This window comes from Momordica charantia, assembly GCF_013281855.1.
Source record: "Momordica charantia cultivar OHB3-1 chromosome 10 unlocalized genomic scaffold, Mcharantia_2.0 BLBB01000010.1, whole genome shotgun sequence".
Taxonomy (NCBI): Eukaryota; Viridiplantae; Streptophyta; class Magnoliopsida; order Cucurbitales; family Cucurbitaceae; genus Momordica; species Momordica charantia.
In genome coordinates this window covers 2733144-2756103 of record NW_028275158.1, presented here as the reverse complement: position 1 = coordinate 2756103, position 22960 = coordinate 2733144, and the positions used below count along the sequence as shown (strand labels likewise).

The 22960-nt window shown below is 35.1% G+C and overlaps 3 protein-coding genes across 7 annotated transcripts; all 3 read right to left on the bottom strand.

Annotated features, from left to right (window-relative positions):
- Positions 1–552: 552 nt before the first annotated feature.
- On the bottom strand, positions 553–3180 carry LOC148208393 (thymocyte nuclear-like protein). Its single transcript, XM_088119190.1, has 2 exons — positions 3044–3180; positions 553–1393 (listed from the first exon to the last, which is right to left on the bottom strand). Exon 2 carries the CDS (start codon positions 1245–1247, stop codon positions 777–779), a length of 471 nt encoding a protein of 156 aa, XP_087975316.1. The 5' UTR covers positions 1248–1393; positions 3044–3180; the 3' UTR covers positions 553–776.
- LOC111017778 (phytosulfokines) lies at positions 2805–6217 on the bottom strand. 3 transcript variants are annotated; one of them, XM_088119192.1, is made up of 4 exons: positions 6090–6167; positions 4233–4294; positions 3435–3587; positions 2805–3343 (listed from the first exon to the last, which is right to left on the bottom strand). In XM_088119192.1, exons 3-4 carry the CDS (start codon positions 3573–3575, stop codon positions 3218–3220), a joined length of 267 nt encoding a protein of 88 aa, XP_087975318.1. In that variant the 5' UTR covers positions 3576–3587; positions 4233–4294; positions 6090–6167; the 3' UTR covers positions 2805–3217. The 3 variants fall into 3 exon arrangements, with proteins under 3 accessions (XP_087975318.1, XP_087975317.1, XP_022149343.1); XM_088119191.1 differs by having other exon boundaries at positions 6086–6164; XM_022293651.2 differs by lacking the exon at positions 4233–4294 and having other exon boundaries at positions 6086–6217.
- Positions 5944–21477, bottom strand: LOC111017775 (pre-mRNA-processing protein 40A). Of its 3 annotated transcripts, none has more exons than XM_022293648.2 (29): positions 21321–21477; positions 19268–19331; positions 18603–18671; positions 18154–18504; positions 17732–17908; positions 17558–17634; positions 17158–17227; positions 14207–14259; positions 14048–14105; positions 13623–13939; positions 13226–13298; positions 13051–13143; positions 12872–12940; positions 12719–12796; positions 12483–12569; positions 12366–12400; positions 12151–12259; positions 11280–11360; positions 11084–11176; positions 9944–9997; positions 9744–9860; positions 9427–9525; positions 8827–8874; positions 8655–8747; positions 7959–8066; positions 7742–7806; positions 7147–7249; positions 6361–6642; positions 5944–6219 (listed from the first exon to the last, which is right to left on the bottom strand). In XM_022293648.2, exons 2-29 carry the CDS (start codon positions 19298–19300, stop codon positions 6082–6084), a joined length of 3030 nt encoding a protein of 1009 aa, XP_022149340.2. In that variant the 5' UTR covers positions 19301–19331; positions 21321–21477; the 3' UTR covers positions 5944–6081. The 3 variants fall into 3 exon arrangements, with proteins under 3 accessions (XP_022149340.2, XP_022149341.2, XP_087975315.1); XM_022293649.2 differs by having other exon boundaries at positions 12151–12256; XM_088119189.1 differs by having other exon boundaries at positions 12151–12256; positions 18154–18501.
- Positions 21478–22960: the final 1483 nt, after the last annotated feature.

The window sequence follows — 22960 nt, the reverse complement described above, 5'->3', positions numbered from 1 at the left end:
TATACCCTTCAATTTTTTTTATCTCAAAATCACTTTATTGTAACTTTATCCAACTAAAATATATATAGTTCGCCAATATGATAGTGGTTAAGACATCTTACTCATTTCATAAAGTCGGAGGTTCAATCTCCCATCCTACTTAAATATATATAGTCCAACCAAGTGAAACCACATGTATAGTTCAAGGACAAAATAGCAATCTCATATATACATTAAGGGCAAAATTGTTAATTCATATAGGGCAAAAACAATTATTTAGCCTATACATATGTTTGGTACGTGTATATGTATAGTATTTATTGGGAAATAAATAAAGAAATAAAGGCATAAAAGTTTGATTTCTCAAAATTTTTAAAATATGGAGTCAATTTTTGAAAAACGAAGGAGCTTAACTTCAAATTTAATGTGCTTGAATGACTAAAATAAGTAATAAAATCCTAAGCCTTCGTTCACACACTTCAAAGTTCAACCACTAAAACAAAGTGCAAAAATTAATTTAATGTTTATCTAATAGCACTTTAATTTAATTTGATTACCCAAAAATCCACACAATAAACAAAATACCTGAGCTTTCATTTTCTGGATCGTCTTCTTCAATCTTCCCACAGTACAAAACATATTTGCATTTTTTTTTTCTTGCCTCTCAAACAAAATCCATCAACATGACACCCAGAAATTCATCCCAATTCTTCGTCCACCAAGTTCAATCAAAAGAGGCGAAACAAAATCCTCTTGGGCATTTTCACAAACACCTTCCCTGCATTCACATTCAAGGTCTAGCCCTCACTCCCATGGCCGCTCTGGGTTCCATCCCCTTCAAATCCACTCCCCAACTCGCAGATCTTCTCCCAGATCTCCTTCGCAATCGGCACAACTGAGAGCCGCGGTTGCCGAAAGAGCGCGAAATTCTTCGACCCTTCGATCCCCTTCTTCATCTCCTTCAGATCCACCGGTTCCCTCATCTCCCCAACCGCCTCGACGTCGACGGCGACCTCGCCGTCGTCGGTCTCCGAGTACCACTCCCGCGCGATGGCGACCACGCCGACCACGCGGCGGGCCTTGGCGCCGGAGTGGTAGAAGAAGCAGAGGTCGCCGAGTTTCATGGATTTGAGATGCTTCTGGGCTTGCTTGTTCTTGACGCCGTCCCACTTTGTTCGTCCGCCGTTTGCGGCTTGATCGGCCCATGACCAGTCCGCCGGTTCTGTCTTTAGAAGCCAGTAGTGTTTCCCTCCGGCGGCGGCGCCCATTATCTTCTCCGATTATCTGTGTACTTGTTTAGCGGTGGTTTTTGACCTTTGGATTTAGGGTTTCAGCGGAGAAAGTGACGTCGGTGATTGATTTTACGGCGGGAAAATCGTGCCTCCGTTGGCGCCTAAATTTTATGGCTCTGAATCTGATTGGGAATATAACATAATAAGATTTAGAAATATATATCTTTTTATCGAGTGAATTTCAACTTTAAATTTTTATTTCGTCCCATAAATTGAATTCTCAAATTTGAATAAATGGTGAAATTACTGCGGTAACGTAGTTTTTTTTTTTTTTTTTGATCGACTTGAGTTATCTTAACTAAGATTAAAACCTTGATTTTTTTTTTTTTTATGGTTTAAGTTCCGACATTTTATAATTGAGTTTTGATATTGTCGATTGAACTTGGTGTAGGTAACTTTCTAATTTTATTTTAAGTATTATATTTGAAAAGGAGGAAATATTATTTTGCAATTTGTTCAAGTTTTACAATTCAATTTGATTGAAAATTAAATGTTAAAATTGACTCACAATCAGTGAAAATAATATTTTGGGCCAACTTAAATACAGTTAAGTGGTTATTTTAAAGGGCATGCCTACTTTCTCCCAGAAATAGTAATTCCAAGTTCTCACATGTAACATTTAAAAAATAATGATATTTTTGCCAAAATTATAAAAATTATGATTTAAGAAACTAATTAAAAGGTTAACTCGAGGATAGTTCAATTTCGGGTCAAGACACTTAGCTATTACTAAAAAGTCGCGAGTGAATTGAGAGGTTTTGAGGCATCCTTAATATACTTTTGCTAACAATAATATGCTATACAATTTGTTTTATTTTTGTGGTTTAAATATTATTTTAGTTTATTCTATATCCTTTCAAAATATTCATTTTGATTATTATACTCCCGTTCATTTTAGTATTTATATGCTCCAAATGTGTATTTTAGTCTCTCCACTCTGCTGGCCTGAAGAGTGGGGCTGATCCGTAACATCAACTGCAGAAGAATGAGGTTCGAGTTGATGAACAGGAGAAGGCCGCAATACATCTCCATCACCATTCTCCCCCGGGGCTGATTAATTAGGTTAAAGAAAATATGAGGCGACCTCATTAAAGAGAACATTCAAGGATAATCTTCATCTCTTGGATTTCACGTCATAGCATCTATACCCGGACTGAGCATATCCAAGAAAGAAACAAGCGGTGGCCTTGGGGACAATTTTTCTCTTAACTGCGCAGGAATATGAACAAAACACGTGCTGATCAATTTTTCTTTTTATTTACAAAATTTTAACATAAATTTTATAAAGTGACCAATTTTTTCTTCTTATTTACAAAATGTTAATACAAATTTAGATGCAATTAAAACCCTAATACATAGCTATATCTCAAAAATTTTAGTGAATGAAGTATAATGTTAAAATTACAAATAAAAGAAATAATAAACTGAGTACATGAATATATATAGTATTTAAACATTCAAGTCTTAGCTAACCCACAAAATCAAACAAAGAGATAACAAAAGGAAACAACTTTTTGTAAAATAGAAAATAGGTTTTAAAGACAACTTCCAAACTACCAATTTATTTATTGCACTAAAAAGAGGTAAACAAATGAATGAAGAGTGCAACCCCTCACCCATGCCCATTTTCCAAATGCTATGCATATACATTTTACTCACCCATATGAATATTTTTAACAATTTCAAGTTTTATCCTTAGTAAAATGAAAGGATAATAAGATAAAGTATATTTATGGTTAAAATATTGAGCATAGCTCAACTGGGTAAGGCACCTATCTCCGATTAAGAGATCGTAAGTTTGAATCTCCACTCTTGCTACTAAAAAAACTTCTGATTTCTTCGACCTCCGACTATATCCAAATTCTCCAAAATGAAGAATCTCTCCCTCTGGTCACATTTTCATTTTTCCCTCAATTATATTCTCAGAATGAAAATAATAGTAATCATCATGGCTCCTGGTTATCTGTGTAGATATAATCAAGATGGGCTGCAAGAGTTTTTCTCATCAAGCAATATTCTTCTCCAATCCCTCCACAGCTCTCCTCCTCCAAAACATCATCCACAACCTTCAACTTCACCACAACAACAAAAAAGGCACAAAATTTACTACTTATTTTTTTGTTTTCCAAATCAAGCTGCGAAATTTCTGATGAATTTACATACCCCATGTCGAGTCGTGGCTGGAAAAGCGTTCGGAAAGTCGGGCACGGGCCGGGCGGCAACAGTGATCGCCAAGGAGGAGAAGAAGAAGAAGAAGAAAAGGGAGAGAAATGTGAAGAAGGTGGTCAGAAGTTTGGAAGCCATTGATGCTGTTTTCTGTTAGAGAGGAGGGACTGTGGAAATGAATTTATAGACAATAATGAAAGGGTAAATTTGGAACTTCAAGGCAAAAGGAAACAGCATGGATTTTGTTAATTAATGTAGTATTTAATTAATCATTTGTTACAATTAAAGTTTAATATAAAGTTGTCGAAACAAATAATTAGGACAGGTTTAAAAGCCACAATATATGACGCGTTTGTCAACCGCTGTTCTCGTGACCAAGCATGGCCACGCTTGGTTCTTTAAGGTGGATTTTACATAATTAGGGCTCTCTCACACAATTTTGTTTTATTACTACCTTTTTTTTTCATTAACCACAGAACTATATACTATCAACGGTTAAAAATATATTTACAAGATTAAATTTGTTATAAAATATCAAAGGAGCCCAGTAATGATTTAACCTAAGTTTTAAATATCATCGATGAAGTCTCAATTTTATGGAATGTTGCTTCGATAAAAATTTAATACCCTGAATTTAACATGGTATTAAGTCGAGATCTTGAATTTTATTCCTTGTGACGCTATTTTCTCAATTTTGTTGGCAAGTTTTGTTGGGACTCGTGCCAATATCACAACTCACCAAATGACATGTCAAGAGTATATTGAAAAGAATTTGTAACAATCCATCAATCTGACCTTTTGAGCGAGTCCAACCAACAATCTGATATTAGAGCTAAATATCCTTTAAGTTCAAATCCCTGTAATGTTATTCACATGTTGAATTAGTACGAAAAGAGAGGGTTTCAAACCCTTGATAAACAAGCCTACACAATCTAGTATCAAAGTCAACTACTATATTTAAAAGATTAAATTTATGTTAACCCATCAACTTAATTAGGTTTGGTTTTAATTCCACCAAATTTACTCCGCTTTCGATCTCTTTGGTATAAATTTTGCTTTAATATTATTATTGTTTATTTTATTTAATATTATTTTTGGGTGGGGAGGGAATCTATTATAACAAGATGCACCAAAGGAAACAATGAAAATGATGACAAATAGGCATGCTATTGCTAGGCATTCAAAAAATTGCAAAACATAGTGGGGATTCAATGATACTTGTGTGGCTAGGTCCTCCAAATATCATTTGGGTTTCCCTAATAATTACCTTTCTTCTTGGAGATATAGTGGAAAAGGTCAGCTTTTAGACCATAGCCACCAATTTCTAAAAATATATAAATAAATCTCATTTACTTTTGGAAAAAGTTATACCTTTAATGAAATTTCAACCCATCAAACTTCCCAAATCTAGTTGATTTTACGTTCCAAGCTAAATAATGTTGAGTTGATCATATAACTAAATAAATTTATCCGCTTGAGAATAGTTCAACCGATTAAAATAATATATCCTCAATCAAAAGATCAAAGGTTCGAATCCCTTCAACAATAACCTGATTTTATATCTGGTCCTAGGCTCCTAGCTATAAATACATTTTCATAGGAAAACAAAACAAAAAAGATTAGAGACTAATTCTTCAAGTACTTTTTCAGCATAACTATGATGAGTTGCACAATATAAAGAGCCACTCATTTTATCTCTCCATTGAATAAAATTCTCCTGCTAGAATTTCAATAAACTCTTGCCACCTCATTATCACATTTGTAATGCAAAAATAAAATTTTAAAAATATATACCTATCCAATAGCAACTGAAAGGAAAAAGATTTCAATTAGTTTATGTTTTCATGATAAATATGTATGAGAGAAAGAAAGCTATGGACCATTACTTTTAGTTTTTCTATGGCTAATAAAAAATTGTGGGGCAAAAAAGAGAGAGAGAGAGAAATTAGAGAGAAGGTGAAAGGAGAATATGTGGTCAACTCTCTTCTGATATTTGCCTCTTATCAATATGCAAAACTCAGCCCTTTCCTTACTCTTCACGGGCTCCTCTTTTCATTTCTCATAGTTGCAAATACAGTTGGATTTCTACACTGTATATACCACACAAGATTTTGTGGCTGATATTTCTAAAATATCAAACTTAATTCAACTGCTCCTACCTAACTTAAAATGCACAGCCACTAATTTGCCTTATTTTTTCTTCTGTCATGAAAATTTTTTGTTTGACTTCCACCTCCAGCTTTTTTACTGGACAAGTGAGATTCTAAGGAGTTTGTAGAACCTACAAGTTACATGGAGGAAGAAAATAAATCCAAGGTTGAGAGGGTAGTGGTACTGAACAATGCAAATTCTGGGGGGACATCCCGCGGATAGAGCCGAGAAGGAAGGAGGGAAGCAATTGTCCTCTTTTGTTCATCGTAATTCTAACATCCTGTTCTAGTCCCAACTTTTGAGTTCAATACAAAGTGTCTACTATCTTTAAAAAGAGAACTCAGGAATAAAAGTCTATGACCAACAGAGACAGCTTATTAACAATAAATTAATCTGTATATGCACAAAGCGAATAAATGATTTGAACATCATCAAATATTTTAATTTTAGGTTAACAAGAATCCCGCTAAACAGTCAGTATAGGAGAAAAAAACTACCTACTTGCCCCGTCGTCGCCACACTCTCCATCTTCAAGCTCCTCATGATCAAAATTCTTGTACGAACCATTTCGATGATCTCTCTTGTGTCGTCTATGTCTGCTTTCACCATCTGACTCCTGAGCAGATGCGTGCTATAAAATCGAACGCAAGGCCACGACAAGACAGGAGGGGAGCATTGAATTAAATGCCATTGGTATTTGGAGAGAAATTAGTGTAATGTAGGGGGGAGGGGAATCAATCATTTTGGATGGGGAAAAAAAAAGACAACATACCCGCCTAGATTTCTTTCGGTCTTTATGCGATTGGGATTTCTTAGACCGATCGTGATCAGCTTCATCGTCATCCGAATACTCCTCATCACTGTACCGTCTCTTCCTCTGTTTCTTACTACGTTCTTTCTCTCTCTTGTTCTCTTTTGATTCATGGATATCAGAAGCATCAGCATTTTCAGTGTCTACTCCATCCTTCTTGAAGTGCTCCTCCTTTTCCCTTTCACCTTTTCTGTGTTTCTCCTTCCTTCTCTCTCTTTCTTCTCTATCTTTTTCCTTTCTTGCCTATCAATTTGGAGAAAAGAACATAACAAAGGTTGAATTAAATGATAATCCATATAGGTTTGCAGAAACTTTAGTTTTTATGGACGATTTCAAGCTCATCAGGAAAAAATTTAAACAAGCACGACCACCAATACTGACAAACTAACCAAACAATTAACTCTAATCTTTCCCACTTTCTTTCATGTCAGTAAAAGGATCTTCAATGTGAATAAATCTAAAGATTCACGACAAGTATTTGTATGGAAGTACTTGAAATTCATTCTAGATTGAAATCTTCCTGCAAGAAGTGAAGTCATACGTGGAACTTCACACAATTGATATGTGAAGGTGATTATCAGAGACAAATTTTAGTTCGCATATGAAACCAAAAGGAAAGATGTGCTTATATTATGGAAAAACGATCATGTTTCTGCTGCTTACATTTTTAATGCCTAATAGACGACATATTAAACTCAATGGCATTGTGCAAAAATTCAAATGTATTAATAGAAAGTAGCTGAATACCTTTTCTTCCTTCCGCTTATTGTCATTTTCTTTCGCATGTTCTTTCAGTTGTGCTATGTACTCCTCAAATATTTCCTTACAGAGACTCTCGTCCTCGATGGAACTACAAAATTAAATTCGAACACACTGAAGTAAGAAACAATCTGTGAGGGCAAAAGGTACTATCCAACATATACCGGGTAAAAATAAGTACTTCATTATTTTTTTTAAATAATTCCTATTTTTAACTAAAATAGTGTGCTGTCTTGTCTGGCTTCATCAAATACCCACAAGAACCAGATTTTTGTTTCTACTCGAGAGGTTTAAGCTTTAAAACAAAGCATAAGATGTGCAATAAATTTTCTTTTTATATCCATAAGTGTTTGGACTAACATACGTGCACCTCAAGTGCACCTCAACTAATCTCACGGGACAACCGTCTGATCCTACAACATTTGGTGCCGGAAAACACATAGGAATTACTAATTCGTAAGGTAGGTGGCCATCATGGGGTTTGAATCCATTCCCTCTTGATTACCTTAGCCCATTTGGACCAATGAACCACCCATGATGGTTTATAAGATGTGCAATAAACCATATTGAAAACAATGAATACCTGTATTCTTGGCTCCCGTCAAAAAGGGGTTTGCAGTCTTCCCAAGTTGAATGTATAGATATTTCCTACAACAATGCAAAAAGTGAATATGGGTTTGAGATTTTCATCCATCTTTTTTTTTTTCTGGGGGTGGGGAGAGAGATCATGCAAAAAGATCCACTCATTTACTCGGTTAATATTACATATCAACTCACACTGAGCAAATGATGTAACAAACCTTAAGCGAACATAAAAGATTAAAAAATTCATCTCCAAGACGTTTACGCTTCTTAGCTTCCTTCTCCTCCTTCTCCCTAGCCCGTTCCATCAAATCATCAAAAACTAGCTGCACAGCATAGATCATGATTAACAAGGGAGTATATAAGAAAGAACACGTGAAAAATTAAGAAAGTACTTCTAGTCAGCAATTTTTGTCAATGATAGAACAAGGTTAATTAATACAAATAATTTATCCCGTGAAAGATTAAAAACAAGCTTATATAAGCTCTATTACTTTATATAGATACGATATGAATTCCAATACATAAAAATGTGGAAATATGGAGGATATTTTGGTTTTGACAGGCTGGCTGATTTCCGCCTAGGACCTCTTTTCCAGCATGTGGTTAATAATATCAATGAACCCAATCATTTACCTTCCAAAACTATTTTCTAGTTCAAGATTAAAGAAGATTGAACTAAAGCATATTGAACGCACTTGAAGCAATCACTTATTCAACCAAACAAACTTCAAGAAAAGCACTCAAGATTCTGACTCCAAAGTGATATCATATGAATTGCAATAATGTACATCACAGATTTCCAGGTAAAAGTTTAAAGCAACTGATAACTCAGACCACATTCTTAAAATGGCTTGATCCCTAAGGGTGCTAGACTCCATCAAGAATAAAGAAAAGTAAGCCCGGGAAAGTACCTTTAAGTTGGCATCTGATATTGGAGAATTGCTGATATCTTTCGAAATAGCAGCTTTAAAGTCGTCAAGTGTCCATGTCAATGAAATTGCAATCTGACAATCCCAAAAGATTAGACGCACAAACTACTAGCGACAGAACAGGAAAAGCATCGTTTCTGCTATAGGACAATACCTTTCTCAACTTCACAGCATCTTTTATTCTAGTTTTGTCATCACGATACTGCAAAAATACCCACCCCAAACAGAAATATTGAATCAGCCTTAATATACCAGCACTTAATATCACAGAATTTCAGCAATGCGAGCGTACGAGAGTAGAGAAGAACAGTGAGAACAAAGGCATGCTACTTAACAATAAGCAAGCAAGTTATATCAGGAGAGTATGGTAACATGGAAACGTATATGGGAATGGGAATGGGATCGCAGATAATATAACTAAGAATAGAAATTAGTGCAGGCAGATGTATTGAAAGATAAAAGATAAAGTACAAATCTCCTAAGCAATTCAAGGTAGTTAGACTATCCCCTCCTGGACACGTTCAAGACTGACCAGTAAACACCCACAATATTGCCTACCTCCCCTAATGTTCCATCCCCCAATTTATAACAAATAGTCTTTTACCGAACTACCCGACTAATTACTATATTACCTCTTACTATCTAGCTCTATCACAAGCACCTTTACCAAATCAAGAAAGCATCACAAAATTACAGCATTTTTAAAAACAAAAAATGTCTGCCAGGAAGAGATCAAGAGATGTAGTTGATTAACTTGTTTTTGTAGCTCCTCAGCAACATCTTCAAACAAATCTTTTGGAGTTGAACCAGATGTATTTGCAGCAACCGCCAAATATGCAGGTAACTCTTTAACCTAAGGAGACAAATAGGTTGGCATGTAAGTTGCATGTCTTCAGCTTACAGAATCAAGATATCACAGAACAAGAAACACAACCTAAAAACAAAAGATATTGCCTTATGAAAAACCATTAAAGAATAATGAATACCATGTCTGACCCACTAATTGAATGCTTGCGAAATAGTTTAAATCATAATTTAAAAAATAGAATAAAGGAGATGCCAAGTGTCAACCTTCATGCAGTAGTCACGCCAATGAATTTTAGGTGTAAGAATCCCTACAGCAATGTGTTCTTCCATCATCTTGCGGAACTCATCACGGTTCTTGCGTTCAGCTTTTCTCAGTTCTTCCTATTGTGCACAAAATTTCAGAAAAGAACACTATTTGAAGAAGGAAAAGTACAATACTAAACAAGAAAAGCAAACAAAAGTACCTTCTGTATTTTTCTCTGTTCCTCCTCTTCCTTCTCTAAATCACGTAGGTATTCCTGTAATATACATTCGTAAGAGTTCGGCTCACGCAACAGGTACTGTACTCTTTCGAAATGTTTTTTTTAATTAAAACGAGGTGTGGGACTGTAGTGGATGCTTTTGCCTCTCCCTTGGGATTATTCCCCTCTCGCACAATGGCCCACCATACTGAGTCATCTACCTCCATCCATGTCCATGAGGATTTTCCTTATTTTGGACAATCAAATAAGCCCACAATAGGATGAGGCTTTTTGATCCATTCTGGCCAATTAACATTAATTATTCCCTCCAAAAAAAAAAAAATCAAACCCAAATTTAAACCCTCCACTCTACACCAATGGCAGCCTCCAAAACAAGGTTTCCCCCTACATCTATTATGAAATGGCCCACCAATGTACATAACTTTGAGCTCTAAAGATCCATTCACCACTTCCACCACAAACTCCAACAGCGATGGTGGAGAAGCAAAGAGATCAAAGCCTTTGCAAGTACAAGCCCACTAAGACATTCATGATCCCTATCTTAATTTTAAAAAATTACCAAAAATAGAACCATGTCTTTCACTTTTCATCTAGCTCCCTATACAAAGTCTAAACAAGATTATATATGATCTTCTTCCTTGACAACAACATCTATCGAAGAAGTAGAAACCTGAATGAAAAACAAGATCCCTTTACCCAGTTTCCAACCACAAACCTCGCCAGAAAAGATGCATTCTGACCCAAAAAAAAAAAAAAAGAGGTAACGCCCAACTGGAATAAAACAAATCCCATCATCTTTTAGTTCAAAAGCAACATTTTCCAACCATATTTATACACCAAACAAGTATTCCCCGTACTCTCTCCCTTTAACGAGAAAAAAGTGTGTAGAGATAAGATAATAAGAGAAAATATGTGTATGGAGTTGGAGAGATGTAGTGAGAGAGAGGAGAGCTTAATAAGATTTAATGTAGGAATGTGATGGTATTTCTATGAAACAGACATTCCCTAAAGGCATTTGGACTAACTAATTGTCCTCTTAGACTCTTAGGTCATTCTATTGCAATTATTGATATTGTCGGTCGTTAGAAACAATAGTATCGTTATTAGAATGTATAAGGTTACCTGGAAAATTTCCAAGCGATCAATTTTTTCAAGGCGTGAACATCTTTCATCAACCTCCAAGCGGTCTTGTACTTTTCGCCACTGGCTACTAGCCTTGAAGTAAAACCATTGCATAACACTTCAATTGAGCTTATACAGCAAAGTAGAACAATAACTTATAAATTTTTTAGGCATTGCAACAAAGCTAAAAGAGTACCTTAATAAAGTCACAAGATTCCAAAAATTTTCTGTATTCCAGAATATTTCGATTACGCTCCTCCTGTGCTTTTGCACGCTCCTAACCAACAACAACCATCATATTAATGAAAAATAAAACTTGTTGATGTCCTCAACACAGCTTACTTTTGTCAACTCAACCAAGAAATAAGATCTATTGGAAGCACAAAAATCATGTAGAGAAAAGGGGAAGAGAATAAGGGATGGAAGTTTGCAATTACACACTTTGTATGACTTGTACATTCTTACCCACTTTACTAAAAGTTTATAGGAGATTAATCCCCAAAAGATGTTTGAGACTTTGAGTTGAGCTACGTTACTCCATTTTAACTTATAGCACGCCGTTAGAAGATTTAACACAATAGTTTTTCTAACAAAAGGATATCTTACTCAGCTAGGCAGAAGGAAAGAGGCTCCTAGCTAAAGGTAGCTTGTCTAGCCTTTAAAAAGCGGTGCAAACAGTTGAATTTTCTTACCAGTCACATACTGTAACTGTGCTGAAATAACAACCTAATTAGCGTCACATCATTTTAGGTTTCTAGCTAGGAGTGGTGAATGCCAAATACAAGAAGTAGTGACGTTGGATTAAGTGCCAAACGTATTTCAAGCATTAGCAAGTTAGTTTATCAATCCAATCACCATCTTGGAATTAACTTCGCTCAGGATCTTTACTAGAGTTACATGCATTAGCAAATTGACATATTTAATCCATTTCTATGTTTTCATCAAGTTATTTAACTGATTAAAAGAAAACTGAAAGTGATAAGAAAGAAGAGAAAAAATTAATGGACTTATCCATCAAAGCAAAAGGGGGTAGAAATAGAAAGGTAGAAAGTGGAGGCCATGCGTACCTTATTTTTTAGTTCCTCCAAGAAGCTCTCGAAAAGATCACGCCGGTCCCTATCTCTTTCAACTGCTTGGAAGCGTTCATCGTCTTCAAATATTGACTCAGCTTTGCTGCTAATTGAAGTTTTCATAAGCAAACACAAATCCCAAAGAATAAACAACCAGCAATTACTAACGAGAAAATGGAAAAGGAACATAAATTGTATTGTAGAAGACCAACCTCCATCTCATGGATGAGGAAAGCTCAGTTGACTCCTGCACAGAATCAGATATAGGTAAAAGATAAGAAAATAGGACGTGAATAGATGTCAAGCAATTTTTTAGAGAAAAAACATACTTCCAACATCTTTCTGAATTCTTCCCGTGATTTTTTCTGTTTAATCCGCCTCTCCTCCACTTCCTGTTTTTTCCTTTGACCAAGGAACTTCAACATACAACAAAGTACAGATTACTTTAAAAAATCACTACCAGCACCACGGGAGCATCTTTCAGACATTTCATGGGATTATAAGATTGAGAGATTAAGCAGACAAGACCTAGTAATAAAAAGGGACTAGATCAAGCAACCAATACCTCGTTGAACACCTGCTTCCGTTCTCCAAGTGTTTTTAGAGCACCATACCTCTTGTCATTAATTATAATTCTCATGGCCTGATATGTCAAAATACAAGTTAAGGACAGTGGCTAAAATACAAGCATAAACTTGGATATATATAGTTCAATTACCCGATCCCAAGTCCAGTCAGAACCAACATTAGCAGACTCCAAGAGGGCTTTAAATGCATTTTTAGCTTCCTACAATAACAACAACAAAACAAACAAAAACAAAAAAAAAATGTCAGAAAAATATAAGGTTTAGCCCGAAAGTGGAGAAAAAGGACAATGGGGGTTAGAAGAATCCTTACCTGCTTATTTGGATAAGCCGAAGTATCCTGATCAATAGCCCTCTCTTCCAATGTAAATTCAGCTTTCTCCTCCAATATATCTTTCTTAGTTTCCTTAATAATGATAAAGAACACAGATGAATAAGGGGAAAACAGAAGAATAAATCTAACCATAATAAAAAGAATCAAGTGCTACCTCAAGTTCTTGTGCAGGAACACCATCTGTCAAACTATCAGTATCCTGAGCAGAAGACTGGTTCAAATTATTCCTGCATAATTTTTACACAAAATTTTAAGTTGCGTAGAACGTCAAGCATTCAATAGAAAGTTCCAATCAAGTTAAGATTGCATATTTTATTGCTTCTTTTCTTTTTCTTTTTCTTTTCTTTTTTTCCCTTAAGAATTCTGGTGCTTTCTTTTAATTTAGGGTTTAGGATAACTTTTGGAGTTGGGCCTTCAATTCCATGCTCCCATTCAATTTTTGTGCACCCTACTTCAAAGAAATACATGTTCCCTACAATTTTATTTCCGAGGGACACAAACCAAATTACATACCAATAAAACAGAGCGCTCAGTTAGATAACTGCCCATACCTGGGTTCTACCGCAGTATCCTCCACAACAGCAGTACCTTCATTCTCTGAAATAGCACAACCAGTAGGAACTATATTGACGGGTGATTGAACCCCACCATTTGTTTCTGTACTTGAAATAACAACGGATGAGGCATCCTTCTCAGATTGTACATCAACAGCTGCTACTGACAATGTACTAGATGTTAGTCCTTTGGCAGTAGATGTTGTATCGGCAATAGATGACGCTTCCAGGAAAGAAGCAGATGGGAGTTCCGGAGGAATAGGTTCCTTCTCTGTTCCAAGAGTGGATGGCTTCTCTACTCTCTCTCGAGCCAACTTCACATAGTCAATGCACCAAACTTAAATGACATGGAAAACAAATATAAAACCCAAGAAAGAAGTTGAAAAGGTACAAATACGAGTCAAGTAAGATATCAAATAAACCTTCAGTTCCACAGGAATTATCCACTTAGATTCCTTGGAGACCTTGTTGTAATAATATCTGTACCACATTCACAAATCAAATAAAGTTAATGAGTCGAAAATGCATTCAAAAACCACAACGCTTGCAATTAACTAGACTTCCTGCAAAAGATTGCTTACTTCCTTCCTTCAGGACTTGTGAACTCCTTCCAGTTGGTTGATGCATCTGCCCTCTGTCACAAAAATGAGAACTTTACAAGTCAAAACTATAGTAAAATGTATTTTCTAAGAAACAGTGACCATTGTTTTGTGTGTATCCACTTTTGTGTGAGAGAGTATAGGTCAAGATATTCCCCACTTAAAAATAGTTAAAAGGGAAGAAGTACTCAAAAAATGTCTACCTTAAAAAATTGAAAGGAATCAGCAAAAGAGAGTCATTGGCAATTAGAGGGAAAAACATAACCAGCTCTCAAACATCCACTAAGTCACTACAAAGTTTCTTTAATCTCTCTCTACTCAGATCCCTCGAAATAAAAGCCATATTTCACAAGAGAACTTTATCTTTTCCTTCAAAACTCTGTCCACAACCCTATGTCCCAATATTGTATTAGTCGCAAATTGAGATGCGTATGACTCAGCCAAGTCATATTGATAACGGTTGACATTTGAACCATATTGCAAACCCCTTCACATACAAAATTCTTATTTTTTCTTCAATATTTACAAGCGTCAAAAACTGGAAAGAGTTCAAGGTATAGATTGGTGAAACCACAAGCTTGATATAACCAATTTTTTTTAGCTTTATATTGAATGAGGATCAAAATTTGTTAAACCACTAGACTTAATAACTTAAGTTGCTGAATAAGGCAAATCATTTAATATATTCTTTTAACACTTCACTAATGTGTGGGCTTGGATATTATCTTTGATTCACAAGACCCTACATGTAGACGATTACTACCCTAGTAATATCGCCATGAGACTCAAAAACTTAAAACTAAATTTTATCATTTAATTTTTTTTTTCTTTTTCTTTTTCTTTTTTTTTATAAGAGAATATTATAAAGTTGGGTAAAGGAACAAAAAAGGCTACAAGCTAGGATTGGGGTAAGGGAAACCCCAACTAAAAAAGCTATTATAATAAATCCTTCCAGTCTCTTGTCAAAAGAATAAAGACTTCCAATCAAGGTTAATCAAAAAAATATTGTGATTACAAAAGAATTTCTTGTGTAAGACACACTCCACCATGAGGTCATAAACTATATGTGATCACAAATATCTATAAAAGTCTTTCTAACTCAAGAAGTTATTTGGTTACTTTTCATCCGAATAAGCCCCAATAAAGCTCTAGCTGAACAACTCCAAGGATTTTAGCTTTGCCTTTCAACCAACATTCAGAAAGGACTTCAGGCAACCAATCTTCAATACTTTTATCCAAAAATATTCGGTAAGAAAGACCACCCTGTGGATGCAAAAAGGCAAGGGAGGAGGAGATGATCGAAAGTTTCTCCGTCTAGAGTTCACCTATTCTTTTGGAGTCTGTCTTGAGTATTTAGGCTCTATAGGCAAGGAATCAAGAAAGAATTTTACCTTCTTTGGGACTTTGCCTGCCAAAACACAGTTCAAAGGGGAATCTTCAACTTCGGACTATAAAAGTAAGCTTCAAAAAAGGTAACTTGCTATTGAATGAGTCAAATTTGTCTAGAGTCCAAATCAACCTATCTTTGTTTGAGCCAAATAGTAACCACCCCAAGCTTTTATCTTAGTCTTCCAATTCTCAGCCTCTATCTCAAAAAGGTTTCTTCTACCCTCCAAGTACAATTTCGATACTAACATTCACAAGGTTTCTTCTCAAATGCCCATCAGAAACATCAAAGTAATCGGAACAAGCCAAAAGGCCAGAAACCTTACGAAGGAAAAACCAGCTTTTATGTGACTATATCAAGAGCAAAACTTACTAATTAGAAACAAAAGACAATCCATTCTTATAAGTATCATTTATGTTCCATTTCACAGCAGTTAATCTGATCCACATGGTAGTATAACTAGACTCCAAGAGTAGAATTCTAAGGCCAACAAACAAATAATGATTTGGAAGAAAAAATGTACTCGCAACTGAAACAAAAATGGGAAAAAGTAAGAATAAGACTCTGAGATTTTTAGCATCAAATAATTCAGATGTCTTTGTGCAGATATGACAATTATCTAAAAGCATATACCACAAATATCAACAACGGTATAACAACACCATAACAATGTTGAAGAAGCATTCAGCAGAATAAATTAACAGAAGGCTAATTGAGGCTATCATACTACAGGTCAAAAAAGTAACACAAATAACAGAAATTTACTAACATTCAAGACAGATAGGGAGAGCAAGCAGCAAAGACTGACAGCTTATCCTACCTCTCAACAGAGTAGCACAGCATGTACCTGTAAGCATCTTTAAAGCTACCGAAGTTACACAACTCATTTACAGTAAGATATGAGCAGCACGAAAAAATAGCAAAAAAAGTTATATTTAAAAAATGAAAGGCGTACAACATATGATATATGCCAGTATATCTCAAGAATTCTCACAGAGAGGGACTACCTTAATAACGTATGAAAGAGGACCAGACACCACTCCTAAACTAATTAACAACCTTATTCAAATCAGTAACAGTGAAAAAGAAGACGAAGGATTTCATAAAGTTCTTTTTTTCAATAACAAACTGAGTTTTTCTAGAAGAAGATAGGTTTCCTATTGCTCGCTCAAAAGAAGTTAACCCATTTTAACTTGGAAGTTAGGAAAAAAAAATTAACAACATTATGCTAGTTATTCAGTATTTTCATTTGATATATTGCAAGGCACGTGCCAATCAAATTATTACCAGACCCAGATAGAGCATCAAAATTAGAGCAATCATTTCCAAATCATGATAGGAAAGAGGGCAAAAGGGCAAAAGAAGAAGGTAATAACTTGCAATTAACTAGTAGCATTATTGCAATTAGAATAACATGCCTGGAAAAAGGACGTTAATATTTTAGAATAAATCTTATCAAATGCACGAAAAAGGGAACCTTCAGAAAATCAAAATCTACTAGGAACATGGGACAATAAAAGATAGCGATGTATGTTGTTTAACTCACCTCTATTGGAGTCATCAATTCAAAAGGCTTCTCCCAGCTAGATATTTTCGCCTTCTTGTTGTAATAGTATCTAAACAGATCAAAAAAACAAAAGTATGATATTAGAACAATGACAAATGCAATCAGTAAATAATAAAAAAATCAGATTGCCATCAACCATCTTATGCAACAATTTCACATAGTGGCTAGCCCGCCATTAAACACAGAACACATCCTCTCTCTCATGATCCACAATCACAATATCACAAAACTTAAGTTCCTATTCAAAAAATGCTAAATCAAAATTATTGGCACTTGCATGAAGGGCCTTAACGGTGTTACCAAAGACTTAGGCATGAAGTTCAGGTAATATAAGAGTAACAAAAATAAAACATAACAATGTGTTTGTGTTGGGGAATACCTTCTACCATCAGCAGATGTATGTTCTATCCATTCTGATGAGGCTGCTCCAGCAGGCATAGGCTGAACATTGGCTGCCTAAAATTAACAAAAAGGCGAATGCAAAGTAAATTTATGAAACTAGTCTAAGACATTAGCAGGAAAAGAGATTAAAGATAATAAAAATGATACATACTGAAGGTACAGAAGAGGTAGCATAAGGTTGTTCTCTTGTGTGATTCAGAGGTGTGACTGAAACAGAACTGCCCATTCCTTCTGGTAAGGTAAGCTGTCCTCCAGAAGATACAATTGGTGCATGTGATTGGGGTAAAGGATGAATCATAGTGGTATTGTAATTTTGAGGTGGTCCATACTGCACAGAAAAAATCCCAGATGAGTTGAAGGATGTAAAACAGATACCAATGGATATATCATTAATGGGATTCAACAAAATTGTTGACAAACATCAATGTCCACAAAAACTTGGAGAAAACCTTTTAGGATGCAAAATAACTTAATTTTATATTACAACAAAATGTCCATTCTAATGTTACCAACATCTTATCAGTGCAGTATAATGAATAAATTGAAAGTTCACCAATAATTAACGAAATTTACACTGTATGATGAAGATAAAGGTGTTCCAGAGCCACCAGGACCAGGCATGCCAATAGCAGCAGGTTGAATGAGAGGCTGCGCTTGTTGCAATTCAGGTGTAAATTGCCTATTTGGCTGAGCAACTGGCAGTGGAATTGATTGTGGGGGTAATGTCCCATGACCTGGCTCACAAGGTCTTGGAGGAGGAGGCAAGTGAGCCAATGGCTGAGAAAATTGGGATTGTTGAGCTTGAGGAGGAGGGGGCATGCCAACATTCATCATTGGAACAACTTGGCCAAGAGGCTGAAAATGCTGAGAAGGCAAGGGAACAAACTGCTGCGAATGAGGTGCTGGGACTGCAGGTCGAAACTGCTGAAATACTTGAGTTACATCAATTCCTTAAGATTTTGTAGTCATAATGTACCCAAGATATAAAAGACCTAAGTTCACCTAACCATAAGTAGCTTTACCTGAGTAGACATTGGTGGAACAAAGGCTCTAGCTTGCTCCATAGGACTAACAATAGGAGGCCGGAGAGGCTTCACAGGTAGAAAATGTGCAATTAGGAATTAGAATTTGGAACAAAATGCAAATTATCCAGTTTCAGAACTGATGAATAAAAGATAACTATATTTGATTGACTTTAAAATCCTTGTACCAAATAAACGTCTGTTCTTTATGCAAACAATATTTTATTGAAGAAGGAAATACACAAAGGTGCATGGCTTACAAAAAGTCAAAGGTGCTATAAAATAAAATCTTCATTTGGCTTGAGGAATAAAAAGATCATAGTTAACAATACTTTCTAGATTGAGCTCTAAGACAAGGAAACAAAAACAACGAGGTTCCAAAAATTAAAGTTCAGAGGGCTGTATCACTATTTTAGAAAAAAAAAATTAATAAAATTACACACACGGACAATTTTCCAGTGTTTCCTAAAAGTTAATACTGAAATTTTGTTCCTGATTTTTTTTATATACCAGCTTAATACTGATGTTTACATCTTTGAAAAAATTTAAATCAATGCCTAGGAGAATTCGACATATCTAATTAATATACTTTTTACGAAAAGCAAAATGTTGGGCAAAAGTTGAGAAATAAAACAAATCAAACATAGGATTTGTAGATATTTTACCTGTAAACCTGAATATTGAGGATTATTGGCCATTCTCTGACGAAGATGCAAGCCTCCAAAAGAACTGCAAAACCAACAATCAATTATTTTTCCATGGATAAGAAACTGATTTCATTAAGAGGAATAAAATATTACAGAACTAAGCCAAACAATAACACAGGCCAGGGCAAACAAGGGAACCTCCAAAAAGAAATTATAAGAAGTTCCAACTATTAAGAATCAAAAACAGTCTAAGATCATTTTTTTAAAATGTCGGACGCAAAAACCCAAAGCAAAGTATAAAGTCCATCAAAATCGAAACATCCTCGCAAGATCCCTCTAATCCCGTAAAAACCCTCCAAAATGTATCATAGGACAGACAAGAACTTCGCCTATCACAGAAACTTTTCATTTTAACAAAAATGGGAGTGATGAATAACTTCTTCCAACGTAGCATGACAAGTCTCTTCAGAACCTAGGGTACCTAAAAACCTACAAAAATCTCCACCATATCCGTACCATACAGAAGAACATTGCCAAAAAAATAGGACCAAGATCCTTATACCTTCACTGATTAGTGGAACCTGGAAAGTAATACTTTACAAAGTACAACCTAATAACCACACACCAAGTAGCAAATCCCAAAAACAAATCTACCAAACATATTTCCAATGTAGCCGTCAAAGAAATCCAACCCAACTATAATTACAGATGGAGTATAATTTCTCAACTCATATTCTAAAGACATCCACAGGTAAAACTAAAATTTAGCCAAATCAAATACTTTCCTCCAATCTTTGCTTGCCCATTAAAAATTTTGTTGTTCTTGTTCCTTTCCCGCACCAAAGAATTGATTTCATGATACAATTTCAAAGCTTCTTTACTTTCCTCTTGAACAGATGACCAGACACTTGATGAAACACAATGCCTTTCGATGCATATTGAAAGTTCCAAGACATACCAAAGATTTGTAGAAGAGAGCACCACAGCACCTTACTGTAAGGCAATGAAAAAATAAATGATCCAAAGCTTCAAGAGCTCCCAAGCAAATTGCCTTAGAAAATCTGAAGCCACGCATCTTCCGACCAAAGTTTTATGCTGTAACAGTTAATTGACAGTAAAGAAGCCCGAAGGATGAAGAGCCTAAGTCCTCTCGTCACAATCTTCCCCAACTGAATATTATCCAGCAGCTTCAAAAGATCAATAAACTCTCTAGGAGAAACACTAACTCGTGAATTAATCTCTTTCTGATAGTTTAAGCAGGGAGGATATCTTATTTCCAGCAATCCCCACGTGTACATGTTTTCTTTTAGTACAGTGTTTCATACTCCAAAAAAAATATATACATATATTTCATAAATTGCTGCCTTAGTCAAAATGAATTATCTAGTCCGACACGAAGATTTAGTCACGGTAGCTTCTATTTACCTACACCACTAGTCTTATTCTGTCACCAATCCCGAGACATGCAGCAAACCAAATTTAGCTTACTTGATTAAGCAGAAAACACGAGTACCTGTTTCCTTACCATGAATTTTTGTATAGACAGAGTATCAAGGACTCACTCTTTGCATTATGCTCATGGCTCTCCTTACTAATCCCTACTAATCCCCGGAGCTCCGCCCATCCCAAGGCGCACAATTTGAGAGAACCAGGATTTCAGTGGCTAGGGTTCTAGCTGGGATAGAATGGGAGGTACCTCCAAACATCCAAAAGACACCCCTGAGTACTCACCAGTTACACCCACCAAGTCACCCTTGGTTCTTTCCCTTCTAAAATCACCAAAAACCACTTTCTTGCACCTGAATGAAACGGTTTCGCAACCAATTTCACAAATGTCCCCTAATGTACACCCAACAGTTCATAAAGGAAACAACCCATAGAAACAGCAATCAGGTAACCCGGAGGGGAAAAGTAAAAATCATGCCCTAACGTCAGTCCATCGTCCAATAGACAGACAATACAACAAACCCATTAAGAGACCAGGAGCAATGCTCCGCCATGATGCGAACAAGAAAAATAGAAGTGAACAATTAGTTGACGAATAGGGATTTAACAAGCAAAACAAAATTACCCAGTGATGAAAGCAGTAATGGGGAACGATGAGGCGCCGCGAAACCAAGATCTTGAGAAAGTGCGGGAGAAATGAGAGCTTGAGGCTGCCGCTAGAAAATTATGGAGCGACGGAGGAAGGTGAATGGGGTGGAGAGTGGAGTTTCCTAAAATGACAAGTTCGCTGGAGCTGCCCAGTTGCTGGGCTGCTATGGAATGGGAAGCTGTAGGCGCCCTATTGAAAACCTTTTTTACTTATTTTAGGAATGGGGGACTTCTGGTGGGCCACGAAGTTATGTCACGTTTTATTTAACAAGAAACATAATGAATCATAATCAATTTTTTTTATTTCTTTTATTTGACAGATAACTTAACCGTGATTGATATATATGTCACGTAAAGAAGTTGTAAATTTGATCCTTACTATTATATATTGTACTAAAAAAATTCATTTATTTCGAATTTTGTAATTTCATCAATCTTACTCAAATTCTTTAGACACGAACCAAGGATAAATACTTTGCAACTTTTTCATTTTTCTATTATGTATTAACGAGACTCATAATTTTTTTAATTTATTTATTTTTACTGCTAATCATTTTTCTTTAAAAAAAATTTATATAATTTTTATTAGCTCAAGAGGATTGGTATTGCTCCTTTATGATAGAATAAAGTTTACATAAGTTTTTTTTTTATTTCTACTTATCATAGTATAGGATAGGAGGGCGGATGTAGCCAAGTGGATCAAGGCAGTGGATTGTGAATCCACCATGCGCGGGTTCAATTCCCGTCGTCCATGTGGTTTTTTAGTTGATGCTTACCATAAATTTTCTCATTTCTCAGATAATTTGACATAAATGTTTTTTTGTTTTCTAGTACGAGGAAATATGGTTACTTTTTTTTTTTGGATTATATATACAAGTTTTGCATATCTCGTTCCATTTATGCATTTTGAATTTTGAATTTTTTTTTTCATTTTTTGGTACAACTTATGCATTTTTAATGCACATGAAAACAATAAATTCAATTAAAATATATATTTTTAGTGCTTTCAAATATATGTATGATAGCTTTAAAAGATGCTCATGGTAATATATTTGTAAACTAATATATCTACCAACTAAATCATTTAGTAATACATATGTTATAAATTGTATAGAATAATTATTGTAAAAATACTATATAATTTATAATATATTATATTTGACATTTTTTTATTAAAAATAAAATCATGATATGATATATAATGGTACTTCTAAACGTGATCATGCATGGGAGAGTTTCGAGTTAAAATTTTGAAAAAACCATCAAAGTTTTCAGAATTTTTACTTTAGATCGCACCACCTGAAAATAGTTGTAAAAAAAATAATTATTTCAGATATATTTATTAAATCTATTTGATTAAGTGAATATGAAAACAGATAATTTAAATTACTAAATAGTTTCACTAACGCATAAAATTAAACATTTTACCATTTTCCAAAATACTTATTATTCTCTCGTTCAATAATTTATCTTATTCTCTTCCCATTTATATGAGATTATTTCTTCAAATTATTGTTGTTTTTTAAGAATAACAATAAATCAATTAAATAACCACAAAATTTGAGGGCATTAAGCCACTCGGTTACAGGATACATCCAAATCCGTTTTATTTGTTCC